The sequence below is a fragment of the Engystomops pustulosus genome, chromosome 5, assembly GCF_040894005.1.
Source record: "Engystomops pustulosus chromosome 5, aEngPut4.maternal, whole genome shotgun sequence".
In the NCBI taxonomy this organism is placed as follows: domain Eukaryota; kingdom Metazoa; phylum Chordata; class Amphibia; order Anura; family Leptodactylidae; genus Engystomops; species Engystomops pustulosus.
In genome coordinates, this window is record NC_092415.1 from 130,250,568 (window position 1) to 130,270,768 (window position 20,201).

Genomic DNA, 20,201 nt, shown 5'->3' on the forward strand with positions numbered 1-20,201 from the left:
TATATAGGTTTTATTGTGTTTTAATACATTTTCAAAAATTAAACGAATGTGTACAAAAAAGAAAAAAATGTTGCCATATTCTGAAGCTAATAACTTTTTCATACTTAGGCGCACAGAGCTGTGTGATGTGTCATTTTTTGCGAAATGAGCCAACGTTTTTATTGCTACCATTTTGAGGTCTGTGCAACATTTTGAACATTTTTTATTTCATTTTTTATGTTATGTAAAAAGGTGTAAAAGTCGCATTTCGGACATTTGGGCGCCATTTCCCGTCTCGGAGGTCACCGCCGGCCGTAACAGTTTTTATATTTTGATAGATCGGGCATTTTGGGACGTGGCGATACCTAATGTGTCTGTGATTTTTACTGTTTATTATGTTTTATATCAGTTCTAGGGAAAGGGGGGTGATATGAATTTTTCAATATTTTATAAATTTTTTTATTTTTTAAACTTTTTTTTTTCACTATTTCTTAGACCATCTAGGGTACATTCATCCTAGATGGTCAGATCGTTCCTACCATATATTGCAATATAATGAAAGGGTTAATAGCCGTGATCGGTGCAAGCACCGACAGCGGTTATTAGCAGTGGGGGTTTGCTGCAATATGCAACAACCCCCACCTCTGTATGAAGAGGACTCAGCCCGTGAGCCCTCTTCATACATCCCTTAACGCTCTGCGCCGTAGAGCTACGGCGCAGAACGTTAAGGGGTTAACTGTTATACAGTGGCAATGTGTTAAATAGTTGTAAAGTATACATTAAGAACATTATGGGCTTCCCATTATTCTTGTTACTACCAATTTTACTACCCTGTTTCCCCGAAAATAAGACAGTGTCTTATATAAATTTTTGCTCCTAAAGAGGCACTAGGTCTTATTTTCAGGGGATGTCTTATTTTTCCATGAACAAGAATTTACATTTATCATTGAACAAAAAAATCAACTTCTCTAACATACTTATGAGTCTCCAAACTCTGAATTTCATGCTGTATTTCTTGTGACTCCATTTCTATTAGAATCATTGGCCCCAATCTCTCATGTTTGGGTAAAAGCACTTTCCATAAATGACCATTATTATCCTGGAAGCTGCAGGTTTCACATTTGCAGCACAACAACCAGTGATTTACTTCCATGAATTCTTCCCCATGGCACAACCTTCTGCAGCATCTAAAAGATTTACTAATACTAATGTATGGCATGGGGGGAGCTGCTGCAATGGTGACTGCTAGGTCTTATTTTTAGGGGAGGCCTTATATTTATAAGATTGAACAAAATTGTACTAGGTCTTATTTTCGGGGGATGTATTATTTTAGGGGAAACAGGGTAAAACATTAAGCATTTGCCATCTACATGACTTTTAAGCACTAATTAAAGGGGTATATGTGTGGCCTTAAAATATGTGACTAGTTGTTAACCTTTTAGCAGAGCGGTGGGCTTTAATGCTCAGCATCTGATATATCGGACACAGTGATGATGCCGGCGCAGTTCGAGATCGGAGCTGAGCCCGCATCATAAAACAGAGGCTAGCATCTGATCAGCTAGCAGTATTGCAGGGTATTATCATGAACAAGCAATCAGTTAATTGCTTGTTCATGTGCCATGGTGGAATAAAAAAAAAGGTATTAAAGAAAAAAAAAAGAATATAAAAATGCCATAATCCCCATTAATACATAAAATGGTATATAAATGTGAAAGAAAGTAAAAATCATTACACAATCCCCCCACAAATAATATCACAGCGTCCATAACAACCCCTAGAATAAAAATAATTATTGAACCCGCATGATGAACGCCATGAAAAAAATCTATTAAAAACTAGCCAAAAATTATTAGATTTTTACCTATTTCATCCCACAAAAAATGCAATTAAAAGTGATCAAAAAACATCTACTTCAGAATTATACTGTTGCAAAGTACCACATGTCCTGCAAAAAACAAGACATAAACCAGCTCCATAGTAAAAAAAATAAAAAAAAGTGTTATGCCAAAGACTACGCAAAGATAGATTTTTTCCCCATATTAGGTTTAATTTTGAGAAATTTAGTAAAACATAAGAAAACATATCTAAGTATGGTATTCCTGTAAAATTATTGACCCATAGAATAAAAATAAGTGTTTATTGGGCTATTTGGTGAACACCAAAAAAAGTGAAAAATCTATTACATAATTGATGCTTTTCTACTCCACCAAGCCCAAAACAAATTTTATATGTTTTCAACAATAAGGGATACCAACCGCAACACTAGAAAATACAAAAAATTGGCCACACATGGCCCCACTAACGGAAAAGCTAAAATTTTATAGCCTACAAATACCGTATTTTTCGGACTATAAGACGCTTCTTACTATAGGACGCACCCCAGATTTAGGCTTCCAAAAAAAGGAAAAATATATTTTACACCAATTAAAATATCCCTGTTGGTCGCACTAAAGCACAGCACACACAGACATACATTTACACACTCAACTCTGCATCATCCATCCACATACACATTCAACTCTGCATCATCCATCCACATACACATTCAACTCTGCATCATCCATCCACATACACATTCAACTCTGCATCATCCATCCACATACACACTCAGCTCTGCATCATCCATCCACATACACACTCGGCTCTCCATCATCCATCCACATACACACTCGGCTCACCTATACACACTCACACAGAACCACACACACATATACATACACACACATACTTCCCCCATTTCCGTTCTTCTTACCCTGTCCCAGTGCAGCATGGCAGTATGAGACCTGTGGTTATGTAAGAAGCACGTGATCAGTCACATGATTCTGACATCACCGCCGGTCCTAGACTTGTAGGACATTAGGGAGAGGTAAGAGTAGTACGGAGCCTATCCTCTCTGGGAGATTGGATGCAGCTCTACATCAGGGCATCACCCGATCTCCATTACAGCGGTCAGGAGGGTCTGGCAGTGCTGGATCCTCCTGACCTCGGGTCTATAAGACGCAGCCACTTTTTAGCAAGATTTTTTCTTGCTAAAAAGTGCGTCTTATACTCCAGAAAATACGGTAGGTGGCAATGTCTATAGGAGAAAATTGGCAGCTGCAAGGCGCCCCTTCCTTTCTGCGGCTCGACGTACGCCTGTACAACAGGTAACATCCACATTTAGGATGGGTTTTCTCTTTATCTTTTGGAAATGTGTAAACTTTAGGCTGAATGAACATATAACCGACAAAATTAGACCATTCTAAATTTCATTTCCATTTTTATTTAATTATTATGAAGATCTCAAGGGGTTAACAATCTTCCTTAAAGCTGTTTCTGATAGTTTGAGTGGTGCAGATTGGAAATTTGGAAATTTTATCCAGCAACTTATTTAGGTGGTTTAACTATCTGCCTGAAAACTATATGATTTAAAATTTTTTTTTTTATACCTTTTTACCTTTTTTATCACTTTTTTTTATAATAACCGCAAAACTTTGTACCACAGGGGGCCCGGCCGGCTGTGTACCACAGGGGGCCCGGCCGGCTGTGTACCACAGGGGGCCCGGCCGGCTGTGTACCACAGGGGGCCCGGCCGGCTGTGTACCACAGGGGGCCCGGCCGGCTGTGTACCACAGGGGGCCCGGCCGGCTGTGTACCACAGGGGGCCCGGCCGGCTGTGTACCACAGGGGGCCCGGCCGGCTGTGTACCACAGGGGGCCCGGCCGGCTGTGTACCACAGGGGGCCCGGCCGGCTGTGTACCACAGGGGGCCCGGCCGGCTGTGTACCACAGGGGGCCCGGCCGGCTGTGTACCACAGGGGGCCCGGCCGGCTCTGTACCACAGGGGGCCCGGCCGGCTGTGTACCACAGGGGGCCCGGCCGGCTCTGTACCACAGGGGGCCCGGCCGGCTCTGTACCACAGGGGGCCCGGCCGGCTCTGTACCACAGGGGGCCCGGCCGGCTCTGTACCACAGGGGGCCCGGCCGGCTCTGTACCACAGGGGGCCCGGCCGGCTCTGTACCACAGGGGGCCCGGCCGGCTCTGTACCACAGGGGGCCCGGCCGGCTCTGTACCACAGGGGGCCCGGCCGGCTCTGTACCACAGGGGGCCCGGCCGGCTCTGTACCACAGGGGGCCCGGCCGGCTCTGTACCACAGGGGGCCCGGCCGGCTCTGTACCACAGGGGGCCCGGCCGGCTCTGTACCACAGGGGGCCCGGCCGGCTCTGTACCACAGGGGGCCCGGCCGGCTCTGTACCACAGGGGGCCCGGCCGGCTCTGTACCACAGGGGGCCCGGCCGGCTCTGTACCACAGGGGGCCCGGCCGGCTCTGTACCACAGGGGGCCCGGCCGGCTCTGTACCACAGGGGGCCCGGCCGGCTCTGTACCACAGGGGGCCCGGCCGGCTCTGTACCACAGGGGGCCCGGCCGGCTCTGTACCACAGGGGGCCCGGCCGGCTCTGTACCACAGGGGGCCCGGCCGGCTCTGTACCACAGGGGGCCCGGCCGGCTCTGTACCACAGGGGGCCCGGCCGGCTATATACTACAAGGGGCTGGCCGGCTATATACTACAGGGAGCCCGGCGCCCTGTGTTACAATCAGGGGTTTCAGTTTATACTCAAATCGGCTTATACTCGAGTATATACGGTAGGTGACACAAGTAAGAATACAAAAAATGGGTCTAAGTCTTAGAGGGGTTTTCCCACGAAAGAAAATTCTCAAATCTCAATCCTCTAGTGATATTTGCAAAATAAAGATCATTTTAACCCCTGTAGGGGATCAACTGAAATGGCAACTTGAGTAACAGTCCAGGTAGCTGTTTTATTTCTTTCCAAAAACAGTGTAACGAAACAGAATCGCTTGCTTCAGCATTTAACAGAAAATACAGTCCATATAAACAGGCTCGACTCACAGTCCTTTGTAGGTTGTGTCTCCATCCAGCAGCATAACCAGACAATGTCACTATTGCTGGTCCTTGGCTGTGTTACCCCTCCAGCTCTGCATGCAGTATAGCAGAGACTTCCAGACTACAAACACATCACCAGCTCACCTGTGCTTCCTGGCTTTATCTCTCAGCCAAAACCTGGCCTGGATATGTGGGAGTAGTCACCCACCCTGCTCTTGACTACTCCAATGAAAGCCGGCCTGGATCAGCTGCATTAAGCAGGTTTGCTACATTAACAATTGTCAGAAATCTTAAGGTTCCTGACTAAACATTAACCGGCTCACTTCACTGAGGCCAGGCACCTCGGTGACACATATCTGCCATCAATAATGGCCCCTTGTACCTTCTCACACCCCTTACTTTAATATTTTACTCAGTTTTACTACCTAGGCTAGATTCACCTAGTCAGATTCACATGAGATGCCCCTGACACGCCGTTGTGAGGGGTTAACAACCGCAATCGGAGGAATCTCCGATCGCGGGTGTTAGAGGCAGCCAACACCGGCAGCTTCTGGCCCGGCTCCGCTTAGGACGTAATAGTACTGTAAAATGTGGGAATGCACCTCCCGCATGCGGTTCTATTACGTCAAATGTCGGGAATGGGTTAAAATGTCAGTAAGGTCTTCCCTTAGTTGCTGAAAAAAGTACTCTTTAAAGGACACCTGTCATCAGGTCTCTGCCACTTGTCCTGTCACCTCTACCTGTTGGAGCAGCTCACAAAGATCCCATCCCAGCCTTTATCTAGTTATTTCATACATTATTCATTGTAAAATCATCTTTTCTTTATTATGTAAATGAGGCGGGTCACATGGTCAGAGGCAGTGATGTCACCCCTGTTACCCCTCCCCTCTCCTCCCCCTGCTCATGTCTGTGTGTAATGTAGAGTAAAGCATGGCTAGTGTGTGTCCTGCATCTGCTGACATGCTGCATCCTCCTAATATACAGGTGAGAGACACAGACATCAGCTACACATGAATCTGACATGTTCTGCTGTATCTCTCCTAAACACACACACATGCACACACAGGCTGCAGGGGGTGTGGCCACCAGCACCAGGAAGCACATCATTATACAGCCTCACATCATTATACAGGCTGTCAGTCATGTACTGGGGGTGTGGCTGTGCCTCCCACTCATGAATAAGATGGACAGCTTGAATATGCTAATGCTTCATTGGACATTTCACAGGTCATTTGCATACAGCTTTAGGACCTCATTGCTTAGGTTTACAGGCATGTAGAGGGACAATGAAGTGATAGAGGCAATGCTCTCTAATGGCAGTTTATGAAAATATATTTAGTTTAGGGGGGTTATTTTGCATGACGGGTTCTCTTTAAGTGTAGAGTTCATTGCCCCTGCTAAGTGTTGCCAGTGATTAGATACTAGTCACTTATCCTTAGGACAATCCATTCTTAGACAACCCCTGTATTATTATCAAAACCTCTTTTATCACTGGTGCCCGGTTAAAATCCTACATGGTGGAAGTCAATATTGTAACAAACCTAATCTGCACTGGGATTTTTTCTGGCACCACTGTCGTGAGCTGAGGCTTAGTAGTAGAAAATATCATAATTTACTCCTCAGTAAATTGAACTTCAGATGATTACATAGGTGCCTAAAGAGACCTTCTAGAAAGGATTCCTATCGCTGAGGTGATAGCACATCATGGCCTATGGAGAGTTTGTGAATAATTGCTGTGTTCTGCCAAAACAAATGTCTAAGCACAAGTAATCAAATGTCAATGTCTCAATTAAAAACATATTAGTCATACATAAGTTGCCTTATACTAAGAATGATAATGGCAGATTGCTACTCCAGTCACAGGTGCAATAATCTGAGATGATAAAATGGTAGATAGAGAATTTCAGTTCTGGATGATAATGGAGTATATAATAGCATGGATAAGACTGCAGCTCCGACTGAAGTGCCACATATGTAAGCGGTGCAATTGAAAACTTATTTCCTCATGCACAAGCAGCGTTATACTAAGAAAGATCACGGCAGATTGATAGTCCAGTCACAGCAAGAGCAGTAGGCATCTGAGATGATCTAACAGTGAATAGATGATTACAGCTCTGAATGTGACTGGAATATATAATTGCAAGGATAAGACTGCATCTCTGAATGTGCCTGGAAAATAATCATAGGAATTGAGAATATATTATTTCATATTACATCACACATCAACTGCCTTATACTCATTGCTTATAGTAACCAATCAAAGCTCAGAGCTCATATTAAAGACCTGTGGAAAAATAGCAACTGAGACGTGATTGGTTGCTAACTGCCACGGCAGCCAGGAGAAATAACGTTGCCTGTGCAAAATTTGGTGATTGTTAATGCAACAGTGAAGATTCCTTTAGTGGACATACACACACACACACACACACACTCTGCTTTATATATTAGACTAAAAACCCCTAGGAATCAATTTTCAAATCTGCACCCAGCAAACTATTTACAGTTATTACAAAGCCTGTTAACCCTTAGAGAGCTTCAAATTAACTGAAAGAGGTGAAATTTAGAATGGTCTAAGTTCCCCAGCAAAACCTTCACTGTAAGCCCTAAAATTACAAAAGATAGAGAAAGCCCATCTTTAATTTGTCATGCAATTTATTCCAAGCACAGAAACACCCCACATGTGGACGTTACTAAATGTATGGGCGCACAGCAGACCGTTGCGCCCTATAGTATGTGACAGTATTTAGTAAGCTATAAAATATTTGTTTTTCCGTCATTGAGGCCAAGTGAGGGTTTTTTCATTTTTTGCAGAATGTGATAAAATTTTCTGTGATACTATTTTGGGGTGGCTATTTCCTATTAATGAAAATGTTGTTTTGTGTGTGTGAGGGTGGGGTGGAGGAATGGGGTTTTTTAAACATACAGCCTAATAAACATGTAACCTTTATGGTCAGTATGAATTAGTTGGTACCATATTCATATATTTTTTCTTAAGTTTTAAAAATGTTGCTGAATTAACCGGTTAAGGACCGGGCCCTTTCCTGTTTTTTCATGTCCATTTTTCACTCCCCTCCTTCAAAAATCTATAACTTTTTTATTTTTACACGTAAAGAGCTGTGTGATGGCTTGTTTTCTGCGTAACAAATTGCACTTCATAATGATGGTATTAAATATTCCATGCCATGTACTCGGAAGCGGGAAAAAAATTCCAAATGCAATGAAAATGGTGAAAAAACGCATTTGCGCCATTTTCTTGTGGGCTTGGATATTACGTCTTTCACTGAGCGCCCCAAATGACATGTCTACTTTATTCTTTTGGTCGGTACAATTAAGGGGATATCAAATTTGTATAGGTTTTATAATGTTTTCATACATTTACAAAAATTAAAACCTCCTGTTTTTTTTTATTTTGCCAACTTCTGGCGCTAATAACTTTTTTATACTATGGTGTACGGAGCTGTGGGTGGTGTAATTTTTTGCGAAATTTGATAATATGTTCAATGATATCATTTTTAGGACTGTACGACCTTTTGATCACTTTTTATAGATTTTTTTAGATTTTTCAAAATGGCAAAAAAGTGCCATTTTCGACTTTGGGCGCTAATTTCCGTTACGGGGTTAAACGCATTAAAAAACCGTTATCATATTTTGATAGATCGGGCATTTTCAGACGCGTCGATACCTGGTGTGTTTATGATTTTTACTGTTAATTTATATTTATGTCAGTTCTAGGGAAAGGGGGGTGATTTGAAATTTTAGGTTTTTTTATTATAATTTTTTTTTTTTAACTTTTTTTTATTTTTATTTTTACTAGTTTTCAGACTCCCTAGGGTACTTTAACCCTAGGTTGTCTGATCGATCCTATCATACACTGCCATACTACAGTATGGCAGTATATGGGGATTTTCCTCCTCATTCATTACAATGTGCTATCAGCACATTGTAATGAAGGGGTTAAAACGAAATAGCCTCGGGTCTTCGGAAGACCCGAGGCTACCATGGAGACGGATCGCCGCCCCCCGATGACGTCACGGGGAGCGGCGATCCCAGGCAAGATGGCGGCGCCCATGCGCCGCTATCTGTCTGAGGCTGCCGGCAGCTTTGCCGGCAGCCCACCCTGTGAAAACAATATGCAGCAAAGACTTACCGGCTATGGAGAGGGCTCAGCCCGTGAGCCCTCTCCATGCAGCGGTCGCGAACCGGTTAAACATAATGTGGGGACAAATATATAGTTTTTTGCACACCGTATCCAGGAGATAGAACACTTTTTTTTCCTATGCAGTTGGTTCAGGGATTTTTTTTTCTTTCTTGGACATGTTGTAGATTACACTAGTATCTTTCTGGAGGAGACATGCTGCAACAATAATAATGCATTTCAGGGTATTATCACTGTCAGCCTAGGCAGACGTAAAGACTGACAGAGAGACTGTAAGATCCTCTGACAGGATCTCACAAGCTCTGGCAACATACAGCCCTGGGGTCCTGATCAAACCCCAAGGCTGCCATAGCAATGATCAGCAACCCCCCCGCCCCCAAAAGCAAGGCAGGGTGCAATCAAGGGGGAGGGGGGGGGAATCCCCCTGGAAGCATTGTTTAATAGGTTGAATACCTTCGATCGGAGCTCATTCTGACCATGGGTGTTACACAGGTATGTCAGCTGTTAGTTACAACTGACACTCTGTGCTTCCCGATGCCAGCTCAGCTCCACTGATGAGCTGAACCAGCAACAGCTCAGCGACTGATATATCCATCATTGAGAGTTAACTAATCAAGCTCAGTGACTGATACATACTTAGCTGAGTGGGAAGAGGTTAGATACAATTTAACACAGTTCACAGCACTTACCATTTTGCTTTTAACAAGTTCTTCTATAGCACTGACAAGTTCAGCAGCACTAGGAGTTTCAGAACTAGTTGGGCGGGGAAGCAATCTAGAGGCCTGAATAAAAAAAAAGAAAAAGACATTTTCAAACACTCCTAGTCAATTTGCATGCCAGTGTGAAACCTGAGGCTGTAAATACAGAGTTTGTTTATGCAGTGGAATGCAATTACCGTATATACTCAAGTATAAGCCGACCCGAGTATAATCCGAGACCCCTAATTTTACCACCAAAAACTGGGAAAACCTATTGACTCGAGTATAAGCCGAGGGTGGGAAATGCATTGGTCACATCCCCCCCCCCAGTATATAGCCAGCCAGCCCCCAGGAGTGTACAGCCGTGCCCCCAGGAGTGTACAGCCGTGCCCCCAGGAGTGTACAGCCGTGCCCCCAGGAGTGTACAGCCGTGCCCCCAGGAGTGTACAGCCGTGCCCCCAGGAGTGTACAGCCGTGCCCCCAGGAGTGTACAGCCGTGCCCCCAGGAGTGTACAGCCGTGCCCCCAGGAGTGTACAGCCGTGCCCCCAGGAGTGTACAGCCGTGCCCCCAGGAGTGTACAGCCGTGCCCCCAGTAGTGTACAGCCGTGCCCCCAGTAGTGTACAGCCGTGCCCCCAGTAGTGTACAGCCGTGCCCCCAGTAGTGTACAGCCGTGCCCCCAGTAGTGTACAGCCGTGCCCCCAGTAGTGTACAGCCGTGCCCCCAGTAGTGTACAGCCGTGCCCCCAGTAGTGTACAGCCGTGCCCCCAGTAGTGTACAGCCGTGCCCCCAGTAGTGTACAGCCGTGCCCCCAGTAGTGTACAGCCGTGCCCCCAGTAGTGTACAGCCGTGCCCCCAGTAGTGTACAGCCGTGCCCCCAGTAGTGTACAGCCGTGCCCCCAGTAGTGTACAGCCGTGCCCCCAGTAGTGTACAGCCGTGCCCCCAGTAGTGTACAGCCGTGCCCCCAGTAGTGTACAGCCGTGCCCCCAGTAGTGTACAGCCGTGCCCCCAGTAGTGTACAGCCGTGCCCCCAGTAGTGTACAGCCGTGCCCCCAGTAGTGTACAGCCGTGCCCCCAGTAGTGTACAGCCGTGCCCCCAGTAGTGTACAGCCGTGCCCCCAGTAGTGTACAGCCGTGCCCCCAGTAGTGTACAGCCGTGCCCCCAGTAGTGTACAGCCGTGCCCCCAGTAGTGTACAGCCGTGCCCCCAGTAGTGTACAGCCGTGCCCCCAGTAGTGTACAGCCGTGCCCCCAGTAGTGTACAGCCGTGCCCCCAGTAGTGTACAGCCGTGCCCCCAGTAGTGTACAGCCGTGCCCCCAGTAGTGTACAGCCGTGCCCCCAGTAGTGTACAGCCGTGCCCCCAGTAGTGTACAGCCGTGCCCCCAGTAGTGTACAGCCGTGCCCCCAGTAGTGTACAGCCGTGCCCCCAGTAGTGTACAGCCGTGCCCCCAGTAGTATACAGCATAGCCCAGAATAAAAAAATAAAAACAACTTATATATTCACCCTCCGGTGGCCCCAATGCGCAGCGCTGCTCCCCCGATGTCATCGCGGCTCCTCTCCTGGCGTTGGCTTCAGCGTGCTGGGCGCCGCCATTGAAGCAAGAAGCAAGAAGAGCAGCCGGGAAGCCAGAAGAGGAGCCGTGATGACATCGGGGGAGCAGCGCTGCGCATCTGGGCGACCGGAGGGTGAGTATATAAGTTTATTATTTTTTTAGTCCATTTTTAATGAATTTTTGGTATTATTGACCCGTGTATAAGCCGAGGGGACGGCTATATACACAAGTATATACGGTAAAAAAATTTTTTTACAATGTGTTAACCCCTAGGCGCACCAGGACGTTATAGTACGTCCCCGCGGCTAGGTGCTAAGCGCACTGGGACGTGCTATAACGTCCTGCTTCTGGCACCGGCTCACTAACGGAGCTGGCACCAGAAGCAGCAGCTGTCAGCTGTCTATCACAGCTGACAACCTGACCTAACACCCGCGATCAGAGCCGACTCACACTTACACACTAGCCTTTTTCTTGTTTACTGGTTCAACACTCCAATATACTGCAATAGTTTTACATGTTGCATTTACATTGTGTTTACATTGTGTTTATGCAACACAATGTAAATATTATGCAAATGCAATTCAAATGTTGTGCAAGTATACTGTTAACCCCTACGGGACTCTTTTGGCCTTAAGGACACGGCCCCATTTTTCAAATCTGGCCCGTGTCACTATCAAATCTGGCCCGTGGTTATAGCTTTGGAACAGTATGAGATATCCAGGGGATTTTTAGATTGTTTTCTCGTGACACATCGTACTTCAAATTAGTTTAAAAATTTGGATGAAATCTTTGTGTCTAGTTATGAAAAAAAACTAAATTTGGCAAAATTTTGGAAACATTCTTTATTTTCGACGTCCTAAATTCTCTACTTTTGATGCAGATGCTCAGAATCACTTTTTTTTGATTTTTTTGTAAAATCACCAAAACCCGTATTTAGATGGACCTGCTCAAATTCTAATTGACAATGAGAGACCTAAATAATAGCAAGACTCAAATTACCCCATTATGGAAACTACACCCTTCAACATATGAAAAACCACTTTCGAGAAGTTTGTTAACCCTTTAGGTGTTTTATAGGGGTTAAAACAAAATGGAGGTGCAGTCTGCAAATTGTAATATTTTTTCACAATACTCATTTTGGGTGGAAAATTAAACATTTACAATGGATTAAATGAAAAAAGTCTCCACAAAGTCTGATACCCAATTTCTCTCGATTACACCAATACCCTATATGTGGTGGTAACCTGCTGTATGGGCGCACGGCCGGGCATAGAAGGGAAGGAGGCGCCATGCAGATCAGATTTGCTGTGTCAATGAAATGAAAAGCAATTTTTAGGCAAATTTTTATTTCTTTTTTTTGCCGGTTAACCATACCATAAAAATAGTACCGTATATACTCACGTATAAGCCGAGTTTTTCAGCACAAAAGATGTGCTGAAAAAAGTCATCTCAGCTTATACACAAGTCAATGGGCTTAAAAAATAATAAACTTATATACTCACCTCCGGTGGCCCCGATGTGCAGCGCTGCTCCCCCGATGTCCGTGCGGCTTGTCTTCTGGTTTCCCAGCTCCTCTTCTGTCTTCAGTAAGATAGTGCTGGGCGCCGCCATTGCCCGGGGGAGAACAAAGGCGTGCCAGGCACGATGAAACAGAAGAGGAGCCGGGAAACCAGAAGACGAGCCGCGCGGACATCGGGGGAGCAGCACTGCGCATCGGGCCCACCAGAGGGTGACTATATAAGTTTATTATTTTTTTTTTAATTCTGGGCAGGTTGTATACTACTAGGGGCAGGTTGTATACTACTGGGGGCTGGCTGTATACTACTGGGGGCTGGCTGTATACTACTGGGGGCTGGCTGTATACTACTGGGGACTGGCTGTATACTACTGGGGACTGGCTGTATACTACTGGGGGCAAGCTGTATACTACTGGGGGGAAGCTGGGCTGGCTGTATACTGCAGGGGGCAGGCTGTATATTATAGGGGCTGGCTGGCTATATACTGGGGGGAGTCTGTGACCAATGCATTTCCCACCCTCAGCTTATACTTGAGTCAATAGGTTTTCCCAGTTTTTGGTGGTAAAATTACGGGTTTCGGGTTATAAGCGGGTCGGCTTATACTCGAGTATATACAGTATATTATTTTTATTTTATGGGTCGTCACGATTACGAAAAGACCTCATTTATATAGATTTTTTATTGTTTCCCATTTTTACTGAATAAAAAGTAATTTGGCAAAAATGTTGTTAATTTTAGCATCATCATCTTTCATATGCATAACTTTTATTTTTCGCCTCACGAATCTGTTTAAGGGCTTATTTTTTGCGAGAAGGATTGTTCTTTTTAGTGGTCTTATTTAAGGCTGTATACTACACGGGGGCAGACTGGCTGTATACTGCACGGGGGCAGGCTGGCTGTATACTGCACGGGGGCAGGCTGGCTGTATACTGCACGGGGGCAGGCTGGCTGTATACTGCACGGGGGCAGGCTGGCTGTATACTGCACGGGGGCAGGCTGGCTGTATACTGCACGGGGGCAGGCTGGCTGTATACTGCACGGGGGCAGGCTGGCTGTATACTGCACGGGGGCAGGCTGGCTGTATACTACACCCTCGGCTTATAATCGAGTCAATAGGTTTTCCCAGTTTTCTGTGGTAAAATTAGGGGTCTCGGCTTATACTCGGGTCGGCTTATACTCGAGTATATACAGTATTAATTTTTTAAAATTTATTCTAATGTGTTAACTTTAGTGTTTTTACATGTTTTTACTTATACATTCTTGAACTTGAACCAGCGATGCTCTGATCGCTGGTTCAAGTCCAATACACTGCTCTACAATACTATTTTATTGTAGAGCAGAGTAAACTGTCTGAGCATGCAGGCGCCAGGGAGAGCAGGCAGCTCCGGGGCACATGGCAGTCCTCAGGGCTGCCCAGAAGTGGATCGGATACCCCGGTAAGCGGCACGGGGGATACGATCCATAGCAGGAACACCCTTACACGCCGCGGTCATGCTGCAAAGCTATAACCACATATAGAGAAACGGGCCAAATTTGAAAAATGGGGCCGCGTCCTTAAGGCCAAAAGAGGCTGAGTATACTTGCACAACATTTGAATTGCATTTGCATAATATTTACATTGTGTTGCATAAACCCAATGTAAACACAATGTAAATGCAACATGTAAAACTATTGCAGTATATTGGAGTGTTGGACTAGAAAACAAGAAAAAGGCTAGTGTTTAACCCCTTAACGCTCTGCGCCGTAGCTCTACGGCGCACAGGTATAAAGGATGTATGAAGAGGGCTCACGGGCTGAGTCCTCTTCATACAAAGGTGGGGGTTTTTGCATTTTGCAGAAAACCCCCACCGGTAATAACCGCGGTCGGTGCTTGCATGCTATTAACCCTCTCAACGCCGCCGGCGACTTTGCGCGCGGGCGCCGCCATCTTTTTTTCCGATCGCCACGCCCCTGAACGTCATCGGGGGGGGCGGCGATCAGTTACCATGGTAGCCTCGGGTCTTCTTTTGACACGAGGCTACATGGCTTATGCAGGTTCGTTACAATGAGCCAGTGGCTCATTGTAATGTATGACCTGCAAAAATGCCATATATTGCAATACTGTAGTATTGCAGTATATGGTAGAAGCGATCTGACCATCTAGGGCAGTGATGGCGAACCTTTTAGAGACCCAGTGCCCAAGCTACAATATAAATCCACTTATTTACCGTGACGTGCCAATATGGCATTTTAAGCAGTAACTTATTGCTACCTGTTCTTCCACATCTTTCAATCGTATCGGCCCCCTGAGGTCACCAATACAGTTGAAAGAAAGAGTGCAAATTCAGACTCTCATTGTAGCTTCTCTCCTGGGTCTCACTGTAGAGAAAGAATGAAGGGTCCAGCAGGGGGACCTCAAAAAGATAATGCAGCCCTATCACTTTTCAAGCAGTTTCAAACAGCCAATGAAGTATCACTAAAAAATAGTGCTGAGAGCAACATCTCTTAAGTTGCCTGGGACTGAAGAAAGATTTGGTGGATTTGTTCCTTTCTGGTGAACTTTGTCCTGGGGTGATAACCTGAGTGCCCACAGAAATGGCTCTGAGTGCCACCTCTGGCACCCGTGCCATAGGTTCGCCACCACTGATCTAGGGTTAATGTACCCTAGATGGTCTAAAAAATAGTGAAAGAAAAAAAAAAAGTTCAAAAAATAAAAAAATTTTATAAAATATTAAATGTTCAAATCACCCCCCTTTCCCTAGAACGGATATAAAACATAATAAACAGTAAAAATCACAAACATATTAGGTATCGCCGCGTCCCAAAATGCCCGATCTATCAAAATATAAAAACGGTTACGGGCGGCGGTGACCTCCGAGGCGGGAAATGGTGCCCAAATGTCCGAAATGCGACTTTTACACCTTTTTACATAACATAAAAAATGAAATAAAAAATGATCAAAATGTCGCACAGACCTCAAAATGGTAGCAATGAAAACGTCGCCTCATTTCGCAAAAAATGACCCCTCACACATCTCCGTGCGCCAAAGTATGAAAAAGTTATTAGCGTCAGAAGATGGCAAAAATGTTTTTTTCTTTTTTGTACACATTCGTTTAATTTTTGAAAATGTATTAAAACACAATAAAACCTATATAAATTTGGCATCACCACGATCGCACCGTAGAATAAAGTAGGCGTGTTATTTGGAGCGAAGAGTGAAAGTCGTAAAAACTGAGCCCACAAGAACGTGATGCACGTGCGTTTTTTTTTTTTCAATTTTTCCACATTTGGAATATTTTTTGCAGCTTCGCAGTACAAGCCTTGTTAAAATAAATAACATCACGGGAAAGTAAAATTTGTTACGCACAAAATAAGCCCCCACACAGGTCTGTACACGTAAAAATGAAAAAGTTATGGATTTTTGAAGTTGGAGAGCGAGAAATGAGCCGAAAAACCCTGCGTCCTTAAGGGGTTAAAGGCTAAAGAATCAAAAACTTTATTGTAAGACACAAAATAAAAATATTGTCACACATCTAAGTTGTTAAAAACACTTAAAAGATGTACAATTACATCAACAAGACCTTGTGGATCAGAGCCAGTCACAAGGATCCACAAACGGCCACAAATCAGCACAAAAATGTATAAATGCAATCTCCTCACATGGACCCTCTTTTTCGGGGATTCTGTGGTCTTTATCTTGTTGTTGAATTATACTTACCCCCTACGGTCTTCATGTATCCAGTGGACAACCTTCCATATATGACCATTGGGAACCCTTTATAAGATCCACTTGAATTTTTCCGATTAACACCATACCTGGTCCCCCGAAGTTGGATTTAGTTTACCTCATGCGACTTGAATGTACCTGCTGATGGTTAACTATCTTCCTCTTATCATTTGGAACCTTCAGTGACATGCATTCGGTACTTTGATACATTTCCTCTCCTTTTGGGGATGGTGATCCCCTTCGCCTTCTGTCCCCCGTGGGATCCATTGACTATGTCTCAGCCTTCTGGACCTTGACTTATTTGTTGGTTAAATATCTAAATACCTCTTTTTGTGACATTTATTCACTTGATACTTATTGATAGTTATCGTAATGCATTTGTTTTTTAATTAAGAATACCTAATAATGTATTTGTAAATATGACTTGTGGAGTCTTCTCTTTCTTGTCCCTGAGCATGATCACTTGCCTGCCGTTTTTTAACAATCATTCTGGGCCCTGCTGTTGCTGCCGACACTGCAATTTAGATCTTGAGGTTTCATTATACTGTAATGCTGTTTGTCAAACCAATGGGGCACTCTCATTTTTCATTTTCTTCATTGTCTAGAGCATTCTCTTTGATATTATTACCCACTTTGTTGCCTTTTTCTACCTAGGGAACTTGGTATATGTGCCATTTTTGCACACTCTAAGCTTATTAGCATTATCTATGTACCACTCAAGTATTTCCTGTTATTTTGTTTGACATTTTTATCTTTTTATAAGTTTTTTTGATATTCACTACTTCACATAAATCGGTGCTGTTAACCTTCTGACACAGAATCTTCACTGGCATTTTTACTTTTTTGTATGGCACCGTACCTCAAGTATCTAGTCTCATACCTTCGGTGTTTACTGCCTTCTTTAGCACACATGCGCATAGTAAACCATTTGATGATAATAGTCGTCGTCAAACTTCCTATGTTTCAATCGGCTATCTTTGTCTTCTTAGTAAGCATGCACATAACATAGTAGTTGAATAGACTATACTTTCACAGGACCCACGAGTGTTGCTCATTTGTGCGCATGCACAATTTATTATCAGCCTTGCGAGAGTTCATACAGCTACAGACTGTCTAACCTGAGCTCAAAGCTCGCAGGTTCCCCTTATTTGGTGAGCGCCAGTGATTGGAGGCAGGTGATCATCTCGGGACTTTAAAGGTAGGTTCCACGGGTTAGGAGGCACTGACCCCTGAGGAAGTCGCAGATTTGCGACGTAACGCGTGAGGTGCCTCTGGCCACAGGTCTGTGACCAAGCAATTCCTCCCACCATGGATTTGCTACTGAGCAGCTTTGGTTGTATGGTTTCTGTTCTGGTTTGAACACATGGGGATTCTTTTTTACTAGTATATTCACTCTGTCACCTGTTTATCTTTTTCTATTTGGGAACCCACTGACTTTAAATGCAGGCTCTATTTTTGAGTGTTTCCTTTGGATAGACTGTATATGTGTTTCCTGGGACTGTACCAGGCTACTGCTATCATTGTTTGATGTTTACCTTATGTGAGGAGATCGCATTTATACATTTTTGTGCTGACTTGTGGCCGTTTGTGGATCCTTGTGACTGTCTCTGATCCACAAGGTCTTGTTGATGTAATTGTACATCTTTTAAAGGGAACCTGTCACCAGGAGACCCATTTTTAGCACTCCCCAAGTCCCCACAGAGCATAGTACATACACAGAAAAAAAGATATGTTATATTGTACCTTTCATTAGTATCTGCTGTGTGACTAGGCAGTTGCCAATTGGGAGGGGCTGGAAAGGAGCATTCCCCCCCACCTTTGGGAAACATGTGACCATTTCAAATATATGAATAACTCCCCACACTCGGGATTGGCTGTAGAGCAGCAGGGGGCGTCGCTAAGCCAAGTGATTAATGTTTTCATATATTTGAAAAGGTCACATGGAGAAGCTGTTCCCCAACGGTGGGGGGGGAACTGCTCCTTTCCAGCTCCTCCCAAAAGGCAACTGCCTAGTAACAAAGCAGCTGCTAATGAAAGGTACAATATAACATATCTTTTTTTATGTAAAACCAATTTTTAATACAAAAACACTTTGGCAGTGTATGTATGTATGTATGCTCTGTGGGGACTGGGGGAGTGCTAAAAATGGGTCTCCTGGTGACAGGTTCCCTTTAAGTGCCAATTTTTTCTATTTTGTGTCTTACAATAAAGTTTTTGATTCTTAACCCCTTAAGGACGCAGGGTATTTTCGCTGATTTCTCGCTCTCCATCTTCAAAAATCCATAACTTTTTCATTTTTCCGTGTACAGAGCTGTCTGAGGGCTTATTTTGTGCGTAACAAATTTTTCTTTCCCATGATGTTATTTATTATTCCATGCCATGTAGTGGGAAGCCGCAAAAAAATTCCAAATGTGGAAAAATTTAAAAAAACTGCATGTGCGTCATGTTCTTGTGGGCTCAGTATTTACGACTTTCACTCTGCGCTCCAAATAACACACCTACTTTATTCTTTGGTTCGGTACGATCGCGGTGATACCAAATTTATATAGGTTTTATTGCATTTTAATAAATTTTCAAAAATTAAACGAATGTATACAAAAAAGAAAAAAAAATGTTTGCCATCTTCTGACGCTAATAACTTTTTCATACTTTGGCGCATGGAGATATGTGAGGGGTCATTTTTTGCGAAATGAGCCGACGTTCTCATTGCTACCATTTTGAGGACTGTGCGACATTTGGATCATTTTTTATTACATTTTTTATGTCATCTAAAAAGGTGTAAAAGTCGCATTTTGGACATTTGGGCGCCATTTGCCGTTCCGGAGGTCACCGCCGCCCGTAACCGTTTTTATATTTTGATAGATCGGGCATTTTGGGACGCGGCGATACCTAATGTGTCTGTGATTTTTACTATTTATTATATTTTATATCAGTTCTAGGGAAAGGGGGGTGATTTGAACTTTTAATATTTTATTATTTTTTTACATTTTTTAAACTTTTTTTTTTCTCTTTTTTTCCACTGTTTCTTAGACCCTCTAGGGTACATTAACCCTAGATGGTCTGATCGCTCCTGCCATATACTGCAATACTACTGTATCGCAGTATATGGCATTTCTGCACACTATACATTACAATGAGCCACAGGCTCATTGTAATGCATGTGCAGAAGCCATGTATCCTCGGGTCAAACGAAGACCCGAGGCTACCATGGCAACCAATCGCCGCCCCCCGATGACGTTCGGGGGAGCGGCGATCGGAGGTAAGATGGCGGCGCCCACGCGCCGCCAAATTTAAAGTGCCGCCGGCGACTTTGCCGGCGGCAAAGAAGAGGTTAACACCCGCGATCGGTGCAAGCACCGACCGCGGGTGATAGCGATGGGTCTTTGCTGCGATATGCAGCAAAGCCCATCACTGTATGAAGAAGGCTCAGCCCGTGAGCCTTCTTCATACAACCTTCACAGCTCCGTGGCGGATATATCCGTCACGGAGCGTGAAGGGGTTAAAGGAAACCTACCATTTCAAATGGTAGGTTTAAGCTGTAAACACCGAGCACCAGCTCAGGGTGAGCTGGTGCCGGTGCTTAGTTTCGTTAGTGTTAAAACCGCGGTATCGCGGTTTTAACACTTTTTAAACTTTATAGCAGAAACTGCTTCGGCGCTGCGTGCGCACGATCGTGCGCGCGCCTACATAGGAAATGCCGCAGGCGTTGCG

The 20,201-nt window shown here is 44.5% G+C and overlaps 1 protein-coding gene across 5 annotated transcripts in view; it reads right to left on the reverse strand.

Moving 5' to 3' along the window:
- TRIO (trio Rho guanine nucleotide exchange factor) overlaps positions 1–20,201 on the reverse strand; it is a 373,142-nt gene that overhangs the window by 120,514 nt on the left and 232,427 nt on the right. For all 5 annotated transcript variants that reach the window (XM_072153041.1, XM_072153043.1, XM_072153042.1 and 2 more), the window contains exon 38: positions 9,706–9,798. In XM_072153041.1, the coding sequence (XP_072009142.1) occupies positions 9,706–9,798 (93 nt within the window). The remainder of the gene's footprint in view (positions 1–9,705; positions 9,799–20,201) is intronic.